Source organism: Mus pahari, chromosome 10, assembly GCF_900095145.1.
Source record: "Mus pahari chromosome 10, PAHARI_EIJ_v1.1, whole genome shotgun sequence".
In the NCBI taxonomy this organism is placed as follows: domain Eukaryota; kingdom Metazoa; phylum Chordata; class Mammalia; order Rodentia; family Muridae; genus Mus; species Mus pahari.
This window is the reverse complement of record NC_034599.1, coordinates 54,634,648-54,657,169: the sequence shown is the minus strand read 5'-3', so window position 1 is coordinate 54,657,169 and position 22,522 is coordinate 54,634,648. Positions and strand designations below refer to the sequence as shown.

At 40.2% G+C, this 22,522-nt stretch overlaps 2 protein-coding genes across 6 annotated transcripts in view; one reads left to right on the top strand and one right to left on the bottom strand.

Moving 5' to 3' along the window:
- Myo9a (myosin IXA) overlaps positions 1 to 4,076 on the bottom strand; it is a 186,638-nt gene extending 182,562 nt beyond the window's left edge. For all 4 annotated transcript variants that reach the window (XM_029543622.1, XM_021207762.2, XM_029543623.1 and 1 more), the window contains exon 1: positions 3,691 to 4,076. The gene's annotated coding sequence lies outside the window, so the exon portion shown is untranslated. The remainder of the gene's footprint in view (positions 1 to 3,690) is intronic.
- Positions 4,077 to 4,404: 328 nt separating this feature from the next.
- Positions 4,405 to 21,011, top strand: Senp8 (SUMO peptidase family member, NEDD8 specific). Of its 2 annotated transcripts, none has more exons than XM_029542751.1 (2): positions 4,405 to 4,464; positions 18,938 to 21,011. In XM_029542751.1, exon 2 carries the CDS (start codon positions 18,974 to 18,976, stop codon positions 19,637 to 19,639), a length of 666 nt encoding a protein of 221 aa, XP_029398611.1. In that variant the 5' UTR covers positions 4,405 to 4,464; positions 18,938 to 18,973; the 3' UTR covers positions 19,640 to 21,011. The 2 variants fall into 2 exon arrangements, with proteins under 2 accessions (XP_029398611.1, XP_029398612.1); XM_029542752.1 differs by lacking the exon at positions 4,405 to 4,464 and adding an exon at positions 16,442 to 16,534.
- The last annotated feature ends 1,511 nt before the right edge of the window (positions 21,012 to 22,522 follow it).

Below are 22,522 nucleotides of genomic sequence, written 5' to 3'. Positions count from 1 at the left end.
ATGTACTTTCGTTGGTCAGAGGATGTGTTTTGTTGTTGTTTTGAGATTTGTTTGTTTTTTTTTTTTGAGACAGTCTTTCTACATAGACAGGTTGGCCTTGAATTATCCTCCTATAACATATGTGACTCAAGTTGATGTATTTTTAAAATATCTGAAAAGTCTGACTGTTTTCTTTAAACTGCTATATACCTAAGAAATTCAATCATTTAAATTATAAAAATATTAAAATTCTTGGTCAACCTTATTCTCAAACTTTCTGCACTTCTTTGAAAATATTATAGATTGAACAAGCATCTACATAATTGCAAATGATTTAAAAAGATTACTTATATTACTAATTTCTACTATAGCTTTATTTCTTTTAAAACATGTATATTTAGGGCTGGAGAGATGGCTCAGTGGTTAAGAGCACCAACTGCTCTTCTGAAGATCCCGAGTTCAAACCCCAGCAACCACATGGTGGCTCACAACCATCCGTAACGACATCTGACTCCCTCTTCTGGAGTGTCTGAAGACAGCTATAGTATACTTTCATATAATAAATAAATCTTTTTAAAAAATGTATACATGATACACATTTGCAGTTCCAGAAAGAAGATCAACTGAGCCCAGGAGTTCAAGACACACCAATAGCCATGTACAATGCATCAAGATCATCATCAAATTTAAAAAGTAAAACAAAAACAATGAATTTATACCATCTCCTCAAAATCTATACACCACTAAATTAACTAAAGAAAAAAATTGTTTAAAAGTCATTAGCCCTCTGTGGTAGCACCTATAATATAACAATATGCTCAAGAATTTGAGACCAGACAAAGCTAAATTGAGAATTCTAGGACAACTAGGCTAAATGAGAAAACACTATCTCAAAAAATAATAATCAGACTCAAGACATAGCTCAATTGATAAAGTGTCTGCCTAGCACACACAAAGTCATGGGTTCAATTTCTAGCACTCCATTAAAGAAACATGGTAGCACATTCATGCAATCCCAGCATTCCAGAGGTAAAGTTGAAGAGTTCAAGGCCAGCCCAGGCTACATAGTGAGTTTTGAGGTCAGCCTGAGGGGCATGAGATCCTGTTACAAAAAGTAATGCTAGTGGGGCTGGAGAGAATGTTGAGAGGTTAAGATCTCAACCTGCTCTTGTAGAGGACCCTACTAAGGTTCCCAGAACCTAGTCCAGTTGCTCCAACTGCCTCTAACTCCAGCTCAGGGAATTTGGACATGCTCTTCTGGCCTCCGCAAACAATGCACTCAAATACACACCGGCACACACAGATACTCTAACAAACGAAAATAAATCTTTACAACAGCAATACTAGTGGTAAACACAACACATTAGATTGTGTTTTTTCACTACTAATAATTTTTGAAAAGAACTTAATCTAAGCATTTATATGCTTTAAATATTGAGTTTCTGCCTGAAATCTTTCCTTCTAACTATACATCTTTGCCTCTAAAATTTACTACTGGCACAGAACCTAAGGTTAAGAATTTCTGACACAAATTCACTACGTAACAGCCATTTAACATGTCACAACTAAAAATTAAAATCTTCATCATATGGATCCTCACATAAGGGAAAAGACTGGAATGGTATCTCCAATTTTGTCCTCTCTGTATGCTTTTCCATCAAATCACCAAGACTTGTCTTCTACCAATATCCAATTGGTATTGGATTCAAATTCAGAACTATGGTATCACCCTTCTAATATATTTCTAGCTTTAACTTTATTCTACTTTTAATCTGCTCTAAAGAGACTTTTAAAAATGCACATCTGAACATTTTGGTCCCTCACTTCAAATCCTTTAATAATTTATCTGATAAATATAATTATCATCGAAATTAGTCTTGAGTTGTAGCTCAAGAGACTCCAGGAGAAGTTTACTTTAGATACACTTCTTTGTATAGGTACAATGCAAAAATAATTTTCAGAATTTTTCAAACCATGAAAATCATTTAAACATATAATACCTGATACATTTAGAATAAAAGCTTGCAGTAATTTTTAGAAACAGGACTAAAAATAAATCCAAGTTCATCAAAATGGAATACTACCCAACCAGTAAATGAGGCTCTTCCGTGAATACTATTGCCGAATGATCTCTAGGACTTAGCAGTAGTACGTGAAAATGGAATCATTTGTGTACAGTTTGCGTGTCTTTAAAATGTAAGCAGATATAAGCTTATAAATGCTAGAAATATCACATCATACCAATTACAGCTGAAAAATAGAAAATGAACAGTCGGAGACTGCAGAAAGAGAAACTTTTTACTACACTATTCTGATGGTTTTGACTTCTAAACTGTGTCTCATTAATACCAATAATGTAAATTGGGTTTTCTCCCTGTATTACACGCAGACACAAAAAATGAAAGAAAAAAAACTTAAGTACTAACTACAAAAGTATCCCCCACCCCTACATAAACATTAAAATTATACACTTAACACTTAACATTACGCCTCCCTCTTGACATCTCAGGAGTATAATTTCAACAAACATTTTATTCAATATTCTACTACTACTAAGAAAGCTGTTAATAATAACTTCAATTCTGAATGGCATTTATACTTGGTCTTTGGAGAAGACAGCAGTACTGGGTGGTAAAAAATACTAAAAACATTAGTCTTCAGGGATTAAGAGCAGCTATAAATCCTGTCTTTCTAACAAGTTCAAAAACAGTAAATCCAAAACTCCTCTTGTTAAAAACCTATGTATCTGTACGAATCTACAGTGTTGAGACAAGTATATGAAGAGTTACTTATCTTCATTGGTGTAATGCAACTTAATCCTTACAGAAGCCCAGAAGTGTCAAAATATAGACTGGTTCTTTCCTTCTACTGAAGAGACAAGATGAGGAGCAAGCAGCTTGCCCTTGTAACAGCACACATACCCTCCCTGTCCGGGCTTCCACACTCTTTGCTCTCTTTCCCTTTCAGCAACCAGCCCTGAGGGTCTCAGTCTGACTCCTTAAAATCCAATGGAGTGAATACACTGGACTATGTAAATAACCCCTTCGAGTTTTCCTGGAAACTTCTTTTCAACCAAAGATCCCGGTAGAAAACAGGTAAAGGTTTGCTTAAGAGGTCTTCTAGAGAAACTACACCAGGGCAGTGGGAGTGCGATCCAGAACTGTGATGGTGATTTGAAGGGCTGACCGGAGACCTACTAGGGAAGAGCATCATGACATTGGGGCTATCTAAAAGCTCGTATGGGTAGGGGGGAAACCTAGCACACCTGACTGGAAGTAAGCTGCGAGAGGGTCCCTATGAAAGCTCGGGTAGCGATGACTCGTAGGATACCCAAAGATCTGGGACGTAGCAGTGGATTAGGAAGCAGTAGTGGCCTTGGTTCCCGGACTAGGATCCGCTCCGACATAACGGTGTCGAGAGGTTCCCAGCAGAGTCCAAAAGGGGTTCTAGCAGGAGGTGTAAGGGGGCCAGTGACAGAATCGCCGCACGGAATGGTGTCTGGTCAATGAAAGGTAAGAGAGAGTCGAGTCTGGGGGTGGAATCCCGGTCGTACTCCGGCGGCGTTCGCTAGGCTTTAGGGGCAGAGCTGCTGGCGGGGCGTCTCCGCCGGGGCGGGGCGGGACAGCCCTCCGGGAGCCAAAGAGCCGAGCGGGAGACGTGGGCCGGGCCAGGCCAGGCGGCAGGGCCGCTGGGTGCTGGGGCGGGTCTTACCTCTGGCTGCGCCGCGGTGGCCACCACAGCCCCTTCCTCTTGGGCGGTAGCCGCTTCCCCAGCTCGGTTTCCAGGGTCAGAAGGAGAAAGCAGAGGCCGAGGCCGCCGGGGGGTAGGAGGGTTCCGCGAGGGTGGGCCCAGCCGCCTCAGGGTCCGAGAGAGCGGCGGCCGCGCATCCCCCGCCCTGTCAGAGAGGCTCCGCCCGGCCTGGGCAGGCACATCCCCCGCCTCACCCCGCCCAGAGAGCACGCGTTGGAAGCTAAACCGCGATCTCTGCTTTTGCCCGGGGGACCGGTATCTCCGCCGCAGTCCCTCCGCGTCCTGCCAGGACTTTCCGACAGCCACCGCCAACTGCCTCCGCGTCCCCAGTCCGCTCGGGCCTGCGCGCCCCCGACCCCGCTCACGCGGCCCCGCCCCACGCGTCTCTCCAGTGGCAGCCGGGCAGGCGCGCGCGCACTTACCTCCCACGCCCCCTGCTGCCAAGCCCCGGACGGCCCCGCCCGGCCCCGCCTCCGCACGTGACGCCGCTGGAGCGGGCTGCCTGCGCTTGCGCGGACACGCCCATTTTTCGCCACCCTCCGAAGGGCCCCGCCTTCCCACTCCTTCTTCACTTTACGGCAGAGCTGAGAACTCCCGGGTTAGATTCTGGATTGCTAGATTAAAAACGTCGTAAGGTTGGAAAGGCAAACTCTGGGATTACGACCTTAGGTCTCACTTTCCGGCCAGTACAGAGCTCCCTGAAGGCTGGTTGGGTTGGTGAGGCCTGAGGAATAGGTAAGACGCCTCCTCCCTACTGGGGTTTGTCTCAATTTTTTGGAAGCAGTGGATCGCTTTGCGCTCCACGCATACTCTAGCGTGTCCGAGCCCCTTCCTCATTCTGCGGCTGCATTCTCAGCGCCGCCCCTTTTCCACACAGGCACGCCCCTCCCCCCACTTGTTCCCGCCCCCGTGGCCAAGTATTTCTTTCCATTCATTCCACAGACTTTTTTTCACTGAATTGTTTCCATGCTGTAAAACCCAGAATATTAGAAGAAAATGAAAAAACAATATCCGCTTTTTCGAAGTGCTGTGATGTAGGAAACAAAGAATCCGCAATGGTACCACAGTAAAATAACACGGGATGAGCTGAACACAAACCGGGGGGTCCTTGATCGCAGAAGAGGACTTTCCCAAATGACTTGCAGGCCTGTGGAGAACTCGTGTTAATACCCTGGTGGGCCGTAACTGGCCAGAAAGAAAATGGGAGAAGTAGAGAAGGGCTAGTACAAAGGCACGTGCCCGCGACCTAAGAATAAAAAGCAAGAGGATTGACATACACCTCGTAAAAACCGCGCAGGGAGACTTCCGTTTGAAACAACCAGACTATGTGGCGAGTGAGTTTAAGGCCAACCTGGAGTACATAACAAAATCTTGATCACAAGGGGTGGGAGGAAACTTAACTATAGCAAGTGAAAGAAATGAAGAAACAGATGCAGGTGCAAAGGCTGTTTTTGAAGATGGCCGATTGCCTGGGATGGCTGGCCTGTTAGCTCCTGAAAGAATAAGGCAGCTAGATCGCCAAGTGGGAAGCCAGTCTGAGCCAATTAAAATAATAATAATAATAAATAAAAATAAAAGCAGATGTTGTATTACACGCCTTTAATTTCTACATTTGGGAGCAGAGACAAGCCAGCCTGGTCTACATAGAGAGTTTCAGGCTAGCAGGGGATACATAGTGAAACCCTGCCTCAAAGAATAAAGAGTAGGGCTGGTGAGATGGCTCAGCGGGTAAGAGCACCCTACTGCTCTTCCAAAGGTCCTGAGTTCAAATCCCATCAACCACATGGTGGCTCACAACCATCCGTAACAAGATCTGACTTCCTATTCTGGAGTGTCTGAAGACAGCTACAGTGTAATAAATAAATAAATAAATCTTAAAAGAAAAAAGAAAGAATATAGAGTAGTTTAGCTCAGGGAGTAGAACAAGCAGTAGATTCTGGGCTCTGGGTCAGTCCTGACTTGGAGAGGTGGGGGCCTGAGGGGTGAGGGAAGGGTGAGCCATGGAACCTGAAAGTGAGTGACTGAAGGGTGAGGAGGGATAGAGAAGAGCAGCAGAACATGAGCCTGTCTGTCCATTAGAATCACCTGGGCACGAGCCTGTCTGTCCATTAGAATCACCTGGGATGCTTTTTTTTTTTTTTTTTAAGGAAAACTAATATTGACCCCTCCAACAAACTATAGCTCACTAGATGACTAATGTTAAAGGTAGAGTCCATCAAGCTACACAGGAGTCGTGAGTGGTGTGAACAGACAAGAAGCTGAGGGAGTTGATTTCGAAACCTTAAAAGCAGGAATCCTTTGACAACAAAGAATTGAAGATAAGATGAGAGGCTTGAGCAGAATATTGAAAGAATTAAATAACTGCTCTGGGAACTGAGAGAAGGGAAGCCACTTCTGCCTTTCCAGTCAAGACAGCTCCATGTGTGTGGGAGAGGGAGAGGAGAGCATGTAGGCAGGAAGTTCACAGCTAGTGCTAGGCAGTGTTCCTCCACTGATCTCTAGCCCCAGCTTCTTTCAGTTTTTGCTCTTGCTTTGAGTTTTTGCAACAGGGACTCACTGAATTGCCTGGTCGCTAAGGCAGGCCGTAAGCTTTCGGATCCTCTTTACATCGGCTACCACTTCTGCTTCCCATCTCCAATACTAATCAGATCACCTCAGTTATGGACCCTTCCTCTTCCTGATAACCCAGTTGTATAAGCTATATGTCCAGGCTCAAAGCTAAAAAATCATCTACATTTTTATCCCCTCCCCCAAAACAGGAGATGAGCCAATTATGGGATTCTAGGCCCAACATCCACTCGCACAAGACATTCCTGTACACTCAGCCTTGACAATTCAAAGTGTCTTGCTCATTTATTAATTTAAGAGCAAGATATAAAGATGTTTAAAACGCAGCCTTCTTACAGTCCCACAGTATTGGGAGATACGGGCTTTTAAACAAAGAAAAATTCACTTGACAGAAAAAGTTATATAAGGTAAAAGCCCAAGAAAGCATAGCTGCTGTATGTTAACTAGGGTTAATCAAAAGAAACCTGTCTTTCTGCCTCCAGATGAGAGTGTTGTCTGATAAGGCTAGAGCATAGTATGAAGGAAGAGTAGGGGTGAGAGAAAGATGAAGATGATAAAATGTGAATATATTATGAAGAGCCTTGAAATCCATGTTACAGGACTTAAAGTAAGCAATTTATAAATATAAATGACAAAAAGCTGTTAACCTCTTACAGTCTAGATGCCTTTGGGAATCAACCTGCTCTCAGAAACTTCACTTAAATGTATACAATAAAATGCATAGAAGTAGACCGTAAAATACGTAGTGTAGTTACAGATGTACTTCTTTGCACATTAAGTAGCATGTAGCAACTGGCCTAATTATATAATGTCAAAAGAGTAATGAATATAAATTACATTGAGATAACCTGCAACAACTGTAATATGATGTGAAAATATCAGATTTTTAGTGACAAAGACTGTTAATACTACAGTGATTGCCTACAATTATTGAAAATGCTAAATTTGAGCCAGGATGAACTGTAAATAAAGGTACATCCCCCCCCCCAGTCCAAGCTCTTAAAACCCTTGAATTTTAATCATGTCCATCTGTATGGATCCCTAGTTTCAAAATTCTCCAGTGTAATAGTTTTAAGCAAAAATATGGTATAGTAGATCTGAATTTGGAAAAGATGATAGGTTGGGATGAGGATAGAGAAGTGGTTACTTTTCTGTCCCCTAATAGCCAAAAACCTTCATTGGCAATAACCTTTTGAGGGCATGCATATGTACGTATGTATGTATGTATGTAATTGCAATTCTAGAAAATAATTCAGGAAGGTAAATTGGAGCTATTGTTAGAAAATATGGCTGAGCGTAGTGGTGCACGCCTTTAATCCCAGCACTGGAGAGGCAGGCAGATTTCTGAGTTTGAGGCCAGCCTGGTCTACAAAGTGAGTTCCAGGACAGCCAGGGCTATACAGAGAAACCCTGTCTCAGAAAAAAAAAAAATTAAAAAGAAAGAAAAAAAGAAAGAAAATATGTATAGCAAGCTGTAACTTCTGCTTCATCTGGAAGATAATGAGTTGTTAAAGTTTTAGAAGAAAATGCTTACAGTTCTATTTGAAAAAGTGCAGAATAATGCCTTAGTTGTCAAAAGAGAAGAGTTGGTATGATGGCAAAGGCTTTTAATCCTAGTACTTAAAAAGCAAAGGGAGGCATATCTCTGCATTCAAGGCCAGTCTGACCTACAAAGCAAGTTCAGGACAACCAGAGATACATATCAAGACCGTGGGGGGGGGGGGTGAGGTAGAAATCAAATGACTAGCTAATAAACTGATTTTGAAAAAGTGAATTGTCCCTTGAGGCTCAATAGGGTATTGAATATATGTACTCCTAGCACTTGAGAGGGTAAAGCTGGAGGATCCCAGAGAGCTTGAGGCTGGCGTGAGACTCTATCTCAAAAAAACAACAACAACAACAACAAATACCTAGATTGGCCAGGCGTGGTGGCGCACGCCTTTAATCCCAGCACTTGGGGAGGCAGAGGCAGGAGAATTTCTGGTTCCAGGCCAGCCTGGTCTACAGAGTGAGTTCCAGGACAGCTAGGACTACACAGAGAAATCCTGTCTTGAAAAAAACAAAAAAAAAAAAAAAAAAAAACTAGGTTGGAAAAAGCACATTCATCCCCAGTATGTATCAACTGGTATCTTACGTGACCAAGAGATAGGCCCAGCCTTTAGTATTACTAGTTCTTTAGTATTTTTAGTACTTGTGTAAAGCAAAAAACCTAACCACGTGCACAAAGATATTAATAGCAGTTTCTTGATCGGATTGCATCTATACTTGTGGTATAAATGTTGGACTTGAAGTCAGGATACCAGTTTCTGATCTATAGCCTCCCACCCTACACAAATCAGACCTCATCTGATTTCAGAAGCAAAGCAGGGTCAAACCTGGTTGTTACTAAGATGGGAGAACATTCTTGCCAATCCTTTCAACCCCTAAAATGAGTAAAACTCATTAACAAAAAGATCCTCCAGGCCCAATAACCATCTCCTTTAGACACCAGTGAGTGTACCAACCTACTGCTCAAATCCGAGTTGGTACCCAAATTATGTGCTTACCAAGTATAGTTAAAACATAAATACGGAGTTTCAGAACGACTAATCAGAGTAAAGTTCCTTAACTTCCAGAGCCAGGTTCTCTGAGAAGCCATCTTCTTTAGCGTAACTTGCTTGTGCTGACTTTCTGTTCACCACAGACTAAAAACTCAAGCTCTGTAAAGTGTAAGGTTCCTCTATTCGTCCCCTTTGTGAGGTGGGGGATGGGAACAAGATTATCTGACATTGGAAATAACACTAAAAGCTAGTGAAGCTTTTAAGAATGTCATTACTTATAGAAAAATCTCTGTAAGGTCCTTTCTCTAACTTCCAATTAAATGGCTACCTCTTCCATAATTATCTGTTATAAAGGTACTATATCATACTTTGGACACTGAGAAACCCTCAGTTGTCTCAATTATAGCTATTATCTTGAGAATCTGTATTATAGGTTCAAAGATCTTAGTCCTACCTTCTCTGGTGGCCAGTGAGTAAAGCTCTCACAGAGTGGTCTGATAAACTTGGTTCCTACAAAACAGAGGCTTGGGAATTTCTACCCTTAGCTTCTTTTCTCACAGATGTTTTTGTAACATCTTTTAAGTTTACATTAACAACTAAACTAAATAACTCAAAATAGCTAGCGCTACTTAATATATGATTCAACCTTGGTCCAATTCTATGTAAGTGGCTGGTTGGTGGAGATTGTCTGGTTTGTTGTTGTTGTTACAAAAGCTCATGCTTAGAATTAAATTTAGTATCCCATGCATACTTTGCAAGTGCTTGACCACTTCCCTGTGTCCCAGCCTTTGTTTTGTTTTATTTTGTTTTGTTTTGTCTTGAAACAGTTTGCTAAATTGCCTACCTACACTGACCTCAGATTTGGGATTACAGACATGGGTACTGCTCAGCTACAAATATTGTCATATTTCCATTGATGTACCTTTCTCTAGGAGAAATTCTTCAGTGTAGAAAGGAGGTATACACTTTGAAAATTTAATAGCTACTGCTTAAAGTTCCTTTCCAAAAGAATTCTAATTCCTACAGCAATACAGTTTCCTTACACATTTTTCCTTATATTAGAGATTATTGTTAGTATGCATGTTTCTCCCTTTAGGGTAAATTATCACCCCAACTCGAAAAAATTACATGTATTTTTTTTGTTTTATGTGTACAGGCATTTTGCCTGCATATCTGTGTACTGTGTGCATGCATTGCCCTCAGAGGCAAGCAGAGAGTGTCAGATCCCCTGGAACTGGAGTTCCAGATGTTTATAAGCTGCCTTGTCAGTACTAGGTATCAAACTTAGGACCTCTAGAAGAGCAGTTAGTCCTCTTAACTGCTGAGCCATCCCTCCTGGCCTGTGTTTTAACCCCATCCTCTTTAGTTATGAAAATAGAAAGCCTACTAGCATTTTCTTCATTTTATTTTGTTCTCTATTGTATCTTTATAACTTAGATCTGTTTTGTTAATTTTTGTCTTTTCATTTTTCCTTTTTAAGAACTATGTTCTTATAAACATTATGGATACATAGTTTATATAGCAAATATTATCTGTCCTTATTACTTGACATTAAAGATTTGTTTATGCTGTGTTTTTATGTCTGTCTTACCTTTTTACAGGTATTCCTGTTCATTCTGCTTTATAGTATTGGGTTTACGTATTTGTTTTACTTACATGGAAGGCCTCTTCTGCAAGAATAAAAATTATTTAGTGTTGTGTTGGTTTGAATGAGAATGGCACCCAGAGACTCAGTATTTGAATACCTGGTCCCCTGTTGGGGAAACTGTTTGAGAAGGGTAAGGAAATGTGGCCTTGTTGGAGGATGTATGTCACTGGGGGTGGACTTTGAGGTTTAAAGAGCCCATGTCATTCTCAGTTAGCTCTCTCTTCTTGTGGTTGTATTTCAAATAGCCCTCAGCACCATGCTTCCCTCCCTGTTGCCATGCTTCCTGACATGACACTGGTAGAGCATGACAGCATGACATGGAGGTCATGGTTAACCCTCTTTTTTTTTTTCTTTTTTTTCTTTTTATGGTTAACCCTCTTAAACTACTCCCTAAATACATTCTTCCATAAGTTCATTAGTTGTGCCATCTCATCACAGCAGTAAGAAGGTGACTAAGATAAATAATACTTTTAGAACTTAATATTTTAACTTTAGGTTTTTGCCAGTTGAAGCTTTACTTAAGTTTTTGGGGGGCTAATGAAGTAAGTCATCATGAACCTAGACTAGAGGTGAACTCATGATCCTCCTGCCTGTGCTTCCTCACTGCTAGAATTATAAGCATGTGTTACCACACCCAGCAGCTGCAGGACTAATCTTTAGTCATTTGAAGTTCAGTTTTATCTTCTTTGTCACCCTTACAGACCCATTTACATTCTCAAGCTGATTAAGAATGGCATCTTGGAGGCTGGAGAGATGGCTCAGTGGGTAAGAGCACTGACTGTTCTTCCAAAGGTCCTGAGTTCAAATCCCAGCAACTACATGGTGGCTCACCAGTAATGAGATCTGACACCCTCTTCTGGTGTGTCTGGTGGCAGCTACAGTGTACTTATGTATAATAATAAACAAATCTTAAAAAAAAAAAAAAAAAAAAAAAGAATGGCATCTTGGGCTGGAGAGTTGGTTCATTAAAGCACCTGCCACAGAAACACAAATACTTGAGTTCAAATCCTTAACACCAATGTACAACAGCAGGCATGGTGGCTCACATTATAATCTACCTCTTGGTAAAAAATTAAGAGGCTCTCTAGTTCTTGCTAGCCAGCCAATCTAACCAAGTCAGGGAAAACTAGGTTCAATAAGAGATCCACTCTCAAAAATAGGTGGTAAGCCACTGAGGAAAACACCCAACGTTGACCTCTGCCCTCTACCTACACACACACAAATGTGCACACACATACAAGGACATGAACAACACACATACAACACTCATATATATTACACACACAAAAAGGCGACTTACTGCATAATCTTACTGTCTTAAATAAAAAATTGTTCTTACATTAATTTTTCATATTCCAAGAAAGCTATAACTATATAAAATAACTACATAAAACTAAAATTGCTAAGCTATCTAAGCTTGCCTTGAACTTTCTTTGTAATCAAGGCAGGCCTTTAATTTACCTCTTGCCCCAGCCTCCAAGCACCAGGGATGGTCTGTACCATACGACCAGGCCTGAGTGGCCCATGCTATTTTGGTCATTGATAGCTATTTCTAGTTATGAAATAGCAAAGAGAAAGTGTTAGTGTTAGAATAAATTTCAAAGCATCATCTGGTCTATATCCATGGTCCAAAGCATAACAAGGGGCAAGCAAGATGGCTCAGTAGATAAAAAGCCCTTGCCTCCAATCCTCACTGAATTCAATACTCAAAAGTCTCACTTGGTGGAAAGAAGAAACCAACTCGAAAAGCTGTCTTCCTCTGACTTCGATCTGTATGCCATGACATGCATAACCTCAAACGTACACTAAATAATAATTTTAAATCTTTTTAAATAAGAATGAAGGCTCAGCATGGTGGAGCACGCCTTTAATTCCAGCACTTGAGAGACAGAGGCAGGCGGATCTCTCATTTTGAGGCCAGCAAGGGTACACAGAGAAACCCTGTTTCAAAACAAACAAGAAAATTTCCTTTGTGATAGTTTTGTATTTCTAAGAAGTTTTCAGAATAAAATTTTCAATTTTACTCCGGTAGAATATCCACTTACTAAAACTCTCCAGTTTGTGAGGCATTAAAAATATATGACTCAATAAAATTTAATCTCTGTACTTGAGTTATATAAAACTTGATGGTAATTTTTAACATTACACCTTATACAGATCTCCAATGCTTTAGGGTTCCATTAAGAGGAGATATCTAACTGGGAGAAATAGAAACAAAAGATTGAGCCTTCTTTTTTTCTTTTTGATTTTTTGAGACAGGGTTTCTCTGTGTAGCCCTGCCTGTCCTGGAACTCACTCTGTAGACTAGGATGGCCTCGAACTCAAAGATTCTCCTGTCTCTGCCTCCTGACTGTTGGGATTAAAAGCGTGCCAGCTAGGCCTGATCTTCTAATACTTATAAACATCAAATTATTTTCAAATGTTATTTTTGAACTATCTCCCTATCCTCTGGGTGCAAAACTTTTTTTAAAATATTTTTATTATTATTATTTTCTTTATTTACATTTCAAATGCTATCCTGAAAGTTTGCTATACGCCCCCCCCCCCGCCCCTGCTCCCCTACCCACCCACTCCTACTTCTTGGCCCAGGCCTTCCCTTGTGATGAGTCATATAAAGTTTGCAAGACCAAGGGGCCCCTCTTCCCAGGGATGGCCAATTAGGCCTTTTTCTGCTACATATGCAGCTAGAGACACGAGCTCAGGGGGTACTGGTTAGTTCATATTGTTGTTCCACCTATAGGGTTGCAGCCCCCTTCAGGGGTGCAAAACTTTGGATAACATAATAGATATCTATTACAACCTTATGCCTTAATCTTTATCTTACTAATATTTCTTCATTTTACACTGACATATACTATGATAAAAGTTGTACATTCATAGTCTCACTTTACAGAAGAGAAAATTGTGACTTAATGAAAGTACTTTATGCCATGCGTGATGGCGCACGCCTTTAATCCCAGCACTCGGGAGGCAGAGGCAGGAGGATTTCTGAGTTCGAGGCCAGCCTGGTCTACAGAGTGAGTTCTAGGACAGCCAGGGCTACACAGAGAAACCCTGTCTCGAAAAAAGAAAAAAGAAAGTACTTTATTTGTTTTACACAGCTAATACATAACAGAACCAAATCTGTAAATGTTTAGGTTGAAAGTGTAGTGTTCTTTTCTTGGCCAGGGTGGTTTGGCCTAAGCCTAGTTTACTTCTGTTTTCATTAGAATTCAGAGTGTTGAATTATCATGGTCATACTCTATGAAGTCAAATCAATCCTTAGTCTATATACTTGTTTTTTGTTTTTTTTTTAATTGGTGTCTATGTAGGTCTGTGTGCGTCTGAATGTGTCTGTGTGTGTGTGTGTGTGCGCGCGCACGCGCACATGCAGGAACAGAGATATGAGTATCAGACCACTTGGAGGTAAAGACATCTGTGAGCTGCCCAGGATAGCAGTAAGCACTAACTGCTGAACAATTTTTCCAACCCCCATTGGAGAGTTTTAAAACTCAGACGAAACACAAAAGCTTTCCCCTGTTTTTAGGTGCTAGGGATCAGACACAGGGCTGTGTAAATGGTAGGCAAATGTTCTCCCATTGAGCTTTCCACAAAAACTATTTGAATAAAATCTTAGCTTCACTGGGAATGGTGACTCACTCAAGAAGCCAGCTAAGGCTGGAGAATCACCCTAAGTTTGGAGCTATTGTAGGCTACGTGAAACCTTGCTTCAACAAACCAGTAAGTAAATAAATAGGAAACATGCCTTTAAGTATGCTGAGTTGCCTGGGATAGATGGAATGTAGTCAGACACAGATTAGATGAGTAGATGGTAGGTGATGACAGACTGAACACCATGTGAATGTAAAATCTTGTAGTCACTTCCTCCAAGGTGAGGTACCTTCAGGTACTTACCTTACAGGCTTATTTATATCTGTAACTGGCTACTAAGCTAGGGGTTATAGAGACCTAACAGCTCAGATATTTCCTAGGTTGTATATCCTGACATTCACCCCTGTACTGTAGTTATTGATGGTATAAAACAGTGGTTTTCAATCTTCCTAATGCTGCAACCTTTTAATACAATTCTTCATGTTGTGGTGACCCCCAACCATGAGTTTATTTCTTTGCTATTTCATAACTATAATTTTGCTACTGTTATGAATTGTAATATAAATATCTGATATGCAAGATATCTGATAATCAACTCCCAAAGGGGTTGCAACCCACAGATTGAAAACCTCTGGGATAAAGGAAAACTATATCCAGGAAGTCTGGCTTGACACATGTGACTAGCCATTCCCTTTATAGTAAGAGATAATCTTATATCAAGTCCAAGTACTTTGCACCGACAAACTGACTACACTGTCATTTGTCATCAGCCCTAATATTAATAGGATCATTTTTCTACACAATCTTTTTTTGTTGTTTTTTTGTTTTGTTTTGTTTTTGTTTTTCGAGACAGGGTTTCTCTGTATAGCTCTGGCTGTCCTGGAACTCACTTTGTAGACCAGGCTGGCCTCGAACTCAGAAATCTGCCTGCCTCTTCCTCCCGAGTGCTGGGATTAAAGGCGTGCACCACCACACCCGGCCACCCGGCTTTTTTCTAAACAATCTTATTTCAACTTTTTTTTTTTTAAAGATTTATTTATTTATTATATGTAAGTACACTTACATAGTAGCTGTCTTCAGACACTCCAGAAGAGGGAGTCAGATCTTGTTAAGGATGGTTGTGAGCCACCATGTGGTTGCTGGGATTTGAACTCCGGACCTTCGGAAGCGCAGTCGGGTGCTCTTACCCACTGAGCCATCTCACCAGCCCCTTATTTCAACTTTTATATCTGTCATAAAGAACATACAAATTATGGTTTCACATGTTTTCTGAATATCTCTTGAGAAAAAGGAAAAACTGTCAAAATCTGAAGTGATAGCTCATGCTGAGAATCAACTCTTAGGAGGCTGAGACAGGAGCGCTGTGAGTTAGAAGCCAGCATGGGCTACATAGCAAGTTCCAGGCCATCCTGGATTACAGTGTTAGACCCTGTCTCAAAACACAAATAATAAAACTATTAGATATTAATACAAAGGACGCTGGTACATCTCCTGAGTAAGCATTTTATTTTTACCTTATAGACATTGTGAATATTTAACTTAACTCTGATTAGCTGCCAAAAAGCTTCGAGCCAAGTTTGTGACTCACCCATAACCAGTGTGCTCTATGCCTCGCTGACTTCCCTCCTGACTCCGGTTTGTCTGAACTCTAGTTATTCTTTCCTCATCATCCCCCCACCCCACCCCAGTTCTCTTGCTTTCCCACTGGGTGTAGAACCCAGGGCCTGCACATGATAGGCAAATAGACTGAGCTGCATTCCCAGCACTTCTGTTCTTCTTTAGTAAAAACTTAATTTGTATTTGGCAGGCCAATGAAGGAGGATTGCCCGAAATTTCACACCAGCCTGATCTACATAATAAGTTTAAAACCAGCCAGGGTTTCTTACCAAGAGAGACTTTGTCTCAAAATATTTTTTAGAAGATTTATTTCTTTTATGTGTATGAATACACTGTAACTGTCTTCAGACACACCAGAAGAAGGCATCAGATCCCATTATATATGGTTGTGAGCCATGTGCCTGCTGGGAATTGAACTCGGGCCTATGTAAGAGCAATCAGTGCTCTTAACTGCTGAGCCATCTCTCCAGCTCTCAAAATATCTTTAATCTCTTAATTTATGGCATTCTATGTATTCAAAAATACATGTAGTTTCTCATAAGCAGTCTTATATTATTTTTGAAGTTTTTCAGATTATCACATGCTGTGTGTATATAAGACTGTCATTTTACTTCATTTTACTTTATAAGATCCTGATATCATTAATCACCTCATTTTACTTTAGCATTTTTTCTTGACAGGTATTTTTTTTAAATACATCTTTTTGTGGTTCTGGTTTGGTTTATGAAGACAAGGTTTCTCTGTGCAGCCCTGGCTTTCCTGGAACTGGTTCTGTAGACCAGACTGACATCAAACTCACAGAGATCCACCTGCCTTACCAACCAAGTGCTGTGAACTAGGGGTATGCACCATCACTGTCCAGCTTTGTTTATGGTTTTATATGATTTTGATTACATGGAATTGGTTATATCAAACTTGTATGGCTTTTTGAAGTATAAGCAAATGGTAAAAAATAATTGTTCTAATAGGATTGGTTAGATTGATGTCATAATCCTGTGTTTTTATTTTTATTTTTTTTTTCGCAGCGGACCTCCTATTTTATTTATTTATTTATTTATTTATTATTTTCTTTTATTTACATTTCAAATGCTATCCCTAAAGTTCCCTATACCGCCGCCTCCCCCCCAGCTCCCCTACCCACCCACTCCCACTACTTGGCCCTGGCCTTCCCCTGTGCTGGGTCATATAAAGTTTACAAGACCAAGGGGCCTCTCTTCCCAATGATGGCTGATTAGGCCATCTTCTGCTACATATGCAGCTAGAAACAGGAGCTCAGGGGGTACTGGTTAGTTCATATTGTTGTTGCCTGTGTTTTTATATTATACTTTGTTTTTTTTTTCTTTCAGTCTGCCTGTGGTTTTAGAAGTACTGCTGAGTGGCCTGCTCAGTGCACAGCAGTTAACCACTACCTCAGTTGAGTCTGTAGGCTCCAGGATTTACCTGCAGATTTGCCTTTGTTAGCACAGCCTTGGCTGTTCACATGCATATTAATACCAGAGACACCTTGCCTGTGTTTCCTCTAAATTAACCAACCTGTTATTTAAATAAGTGAATATGAATGAGCATTTTGTTTCCAGCCCCCATTTGCTTTAATTGGTTTGTAGTGCTAGTTGGATTTTCTGATTGTATCTATCATGTCTAGTTGATAACATGAAAAAAAAAAAAAATATATATATATATATATATACACACACACATACACACACAAAACTTTTTTAACTCTTTAAGTTCTGGGCTTATTTGATGCATGCCTTTAATCCTAGCACTCAGGAGACAGAGGCAGAAGGATTTGTTTGAGTTCAAAGTAGTGAGTTCCAGGCCAGCCAAGTCTATATAGGAAGAGCCTATCTCAAATAAATAACGTCTTTAATTATCTTCAAGGGAACTTATTTGGCCTTCTTTGCAGCTCTGAGTTATATAATGTTCTTTTTTAAGATGCTCTTTTTACTGGTGACCAAAACCAAGGCAGTGGGTCAGCAATATAGGTTATCAAGAGAAAGCACTTGCTATGCAATCCTGGTCATGTGAGTACAATATCCTGAACCCACAAGATGGAAGGAGAAAACTCCTGCAGGTTGTCCCCTGACCACCACATGTGCATCATGACATGCATCCAAATATTATATAAACACACAAACAATAAATACATGTGAATTTTTTAAAATAACAAGACTATTCATTGCTCAAAATGATACTAGCAAATCAGTGTTAAAACTAAGCCAGGAACCCTAATTCCTATGCATGTATGTATCACAATGTCAAAAGAACTTCTGACAGACATTATAAACATTAATTACATAGTCTTCACCCCACTCATTGAAGTTTAAAAATGGGAACTAAGCAAAAACATCACCTGCATAAAGCTGGACAGAATTAGAAATGGGTTTCATTTGCATTACTTTTATCTGAATGGTTTTCTGTTCGTGAGGTCTCCACACTTGTCACTGTAGCTCTCACCACTGTCACGTTATATTATGAAAGGAAGAAGTACTTAGCTGTTTAAAATTAATGCTGTAATGGAAACTATTTCATTCACCTTTAGTATAAAAATAATTTGTTGGTGGTATCATGCATTTTCATATTGAGACAAGATCTCGTGTTCATTGTTATCATTTTGAGACAGTCTCATGTAGCTCAAGCAGACCTCAGACTCACTATGTAGCTAAGATTGACCATGAAATCCTGATTCTCCTGCCCCTCCCTCCCAAATATAGGGATTACAGGCATGCACCACCACACCTGACTGTGCATATTCATTAGAGTTAGAATGTGTTTACTGCTATGGATTTTGACAAAACATCAGTTATAATTCTAACCAGTCTCTACATTTAAATATAAAATTAAAATTCTATATTGTCTCTGAAATTTTTCAACTTCATTCTAATTATTCATGTCGTGTACATAAGCTAAACTTTCTTTAGTGTGTTTTTTTCTTTTCATTTTTTATTTTGGTTTTTTAAAACAGGGTTTATCTATGTAGCCCTGACTGTCCTGGAACACATTCTGTAGACCAGGTTGGCCTCTAACTCAGAGACCCACCTGCTTTTGCCTCCAAATGCTGGGATTAAAGGCATGCACCACCACTGCCAGGCTTTAGTGTTTTATGGTGTTAGCACTGATGGAAATTATTGATTAAAAACTGTAGAACTATATGTCATATTTACCGCAGTCCTGTAAGAGTAGCTACTATTTATAATCCAGTATCACATTCAGCAGTAAATATTGTCTTCTGACTTTCCTTCAGCTTCTGGAATTTCTGAGAATCTCTGCTCAATACAAGATGGACCCTGTGGTCTTGAGTTATATGGACAGTCTATTGCGGCAATCAGATATCTCACTATTGGACCCTCCAAGCTGGCTCAACGACCACATTATTGGGTTTGCCTTTGAATACTTTGCCAATAGTCAGTTTCATGACTGTTCAGACCATGTCTGCTTCATCAGCCCTGAAGTCACCCAGTTCATTAAGTGTACCAGCAGCCCTGCAGAAATTGCCATGTTCCTTGAACCCCTGGATCTTCCCCACAAAAGAGTGGTATTTTTAGCCATCAATGATAATTCTAACCAGGCAGCCGGAGGTACCCACTGGAGTTTGTTGGTTTATCTCCAAGATAAAAATAGCTTCTTTCATTATGATTCCCATAGCAGGAGCAACTCAATCCATGCAAAGCAGGTAGCAGAGAAACTGAAGGCTTTCTTAGGGAGCAAAGGAGACAAACTGGTCTTTGTGGAAGAGAAAGCCCCAGCTCAACAGAACAGCTATGACTGTGGGATGTACGTGATATGTAACACCGAGGCCTTGTGTCAGAATCTCTTTAGACGACAGCCAGAATCCCCACTGCAGCTACTCACCCCGACATACATCACAAAGAAGAGAGGAGAATGGAAAGATCTAATTGCCAGACTTGCTAAAAAAAACGAAGTAGCTACTGAAGAATGCTTGTGATGTTTGAAGTCTGGTCTTTCTGCCTTTCTCTATGGTGACAGCCTCAGTGCCTGAGGGAAAAACACTAGTAGATGAAAGTTTACAATTCCTGCTTCTTTATTGTTCTGAAAAAATGTCATCCTCTGTGTTCTCTGAATGGGAAGTTTCACTGTGACCCTGAGGAAAGCAGTACATTCTGTGAAATGTCTTGAACTTACACCAAAACCTTAGTAAAAACCCACTCATTACATAGTTTCAAGTAAGGCTCTTCTTTTCTTGTTGGTATAAAACTATTATCCCTTTTGGTCTCCCTTCCTTGTTGGCTTATTCCAAAGAAGTGGTGATGTTCCAAAGCAAAACAATAACATATGAAGTCTAAAGACATGCATGAAGAAAACAGCAGAAGAACCAACATCTTTGTTTCACAGCCATAGTGAGAGAGGCGTCCAACTAGAAGTGGATCATTACCTAACTCCACTTATAGCCTTCGATTTTTAAAATAAGGCATTCTCTGGTGCAAAGGCTTTCCTGTCTGCAAATACTTAATAAAGACGACTTTAGCTCATCTTTATCTATTTCCTGGAATATTTTAAGAACATGGAACTTCATTAAAATAAATGGCTGTGGGCTGGGAACATAACTTTGAGGAAGAGCACCTGCTGTGGTGTGCAGGAAGCCTTGAACTCAATTCCAAATTGCAGTAAATTAAAACAAAGCCAAACCACCTGCTGGTGTGTGGTGCATCTCTTGTTTCCCTGAGTGGGTGACTCAGCTCTAAGTGATGGTGATGCTTTAGTTCTCAAGCTCACAGGATAACCAACCAAGATTAGCTGTTATTTCAGACATGTTCCACTGTGGGTAGTTAGAGCTTTTACACTAATCCAGCAGAGTTGTTTTCAGGTATGTTGTGGTAATCTCCATACTATTAATGATCTAAAACATAGGAGCAGTTTATTTTTTAAATATAAAGGAAGAAAAATGTCACCTTCCTCAAACTTAATCCAAAAAGTAAATGGTATAATTTTAAAATATGGAACCCAGAATAAATGAAATACTCCCCACAAAGCTATTGATAAATTTTTCTAGTTGTTTTAAGTAATTAACACAAGAAGTTGGACACACATATTAATTAGACCCCAATAACAATTTGCAATATATATGGGATGTAAAACCCAAAGATGTGATTCACTCACTGAAACTGACTTCAGCTACTTCTCCACTCTAATCCTGACCCCAACCTTCATAACCCAAAATAACCTCTCCAGTCAGCAACTACAGAGGTAGTTACTCAGTTCCCTGGAGCCAGGAAGGGGAAGAAGGCAAACATGTAAAAGCACAGGCTGCATAATCAGGCTTCAGTGTATGGGATCTGAAACAAGTTTAAAAAAGGAAAGAAAGGGGGGGTTGGGGGTTCCATTTCAAGTTAGTCTGTTTCAAACCAAAAAACTTAATGAAAGATAGGCAGGAAAATGTTAGAAACTGGCAGAGAGCCATAAATGAAAGAGACAGGACAGGGAGAGCAAGCATAGGGACACAGGTTCTGATAGGCCACCAGTAGAGATAAAGGCCGCAAGCAGTGTCATTTCAGTGACTGTTTACTTAGGCAGCTAGCTGATCTAGACCATCAGAGAGGCTGCCCTCTCAGGGGAAGGTTATCTTTCGGGTAATACAAAGTATGCTTGTTTGCTTAAACATCAGCCTGTCTCCCCTTTAAAAGCTAATGCATGAGAGAGCAGTCTTGTCTAATTCTCTAAGGTTTGTCCCAGAATTATTTTTTAACTAAACTATTATCTTTATTTAAAAAACATAAAAATATACAATCTTTTTCCAAATACATAACATGTTTGAAATCGAACTTGAAGTTAGTCTTTTGTTGAGTAGGCTTTGTGAGACAGCCCGAGGGTTAAGACACTTACCACCAAGCCTGACTTGACCCCCAGGTCCTACTCAGTAGGACGAGAAAATTGGATTGGCTCCTTGTAAGTTGTCCTGTCTCCCAATGCACACTTTGGCGTACTTGTAACTACTCACAATATATATAAATAAGCGTAAGAGAATCTTGAATAGATCATTTGAAAATATTGACTTTGTAAATAACAGATTTTGAGCTTACACATAGTATTTCACTAGATACTAAGATAGTCCATAAGCTATATACCTGCTTAACTATACACCATTACTGTAATACTCATAATACTATACTAATAATATAAATACATTGATAATATTATTAATATGTTTTATTTCAAATACCCTATTGTGCTGCCCCATAAGTATCTTTGAATCTGTCTAACCTGAGTCTCAATATGGAATTGAGAATTTACCATGTATAAACCCAACATTAGCTGGGAGTAATATATATGTATTCTCTACCTCGGGGCTACACCTTCAACCCTATTTTTTTTTTTTTTTTTTTTTTTACTTTCTGGTTTTGGTTTGGTTTGGGTTTTTTTGTTGGTGGTGGTTTTTTGTTTTGTTTTGTTTTGTTGAGAAAGAGTTTCTCTGTGTAGCCCTGGAACTCGGGTCGTGGACCATTCTGTGTTGTGCAGTTCAATACTTTAGATACCCTTAAAAATATATGTCCATGTGTTGTTATAATTTAAAGTACTAGATAACATTATAAAGTTTTTATGCATTTATAGCCCTTTTTTATTGGTTTTTTTTTTTTTCAAAGGTAGAGGAATTGAGACAGTCTCTCATAGCCCAGGCTGGCCTACAACTTGATATGTAGTCACTTCTGCTCCTCAGACCTCCAGCTCTGGAGGAATGAGATTCCAGGTGTATGCTACCACTCCTGGCTATTTCATTTATTCTCACATTTTTTTCCAAGTGGTCCTATTCCTATTTTATAATAAATAAATGTAACGTCACTTGTGCGGCCTCTGTCTCCTCATATCCCTCGCA

What these genes read in the sequence shown, in the direction of transcription:
- Senp8 (XM_029542751.1), top strand. Translation starts at nt 18,974, where the DNA reads ATGGACCCTGTGGTCTTGAGTTATATGGACAGTCTATTGCGGCAATCA.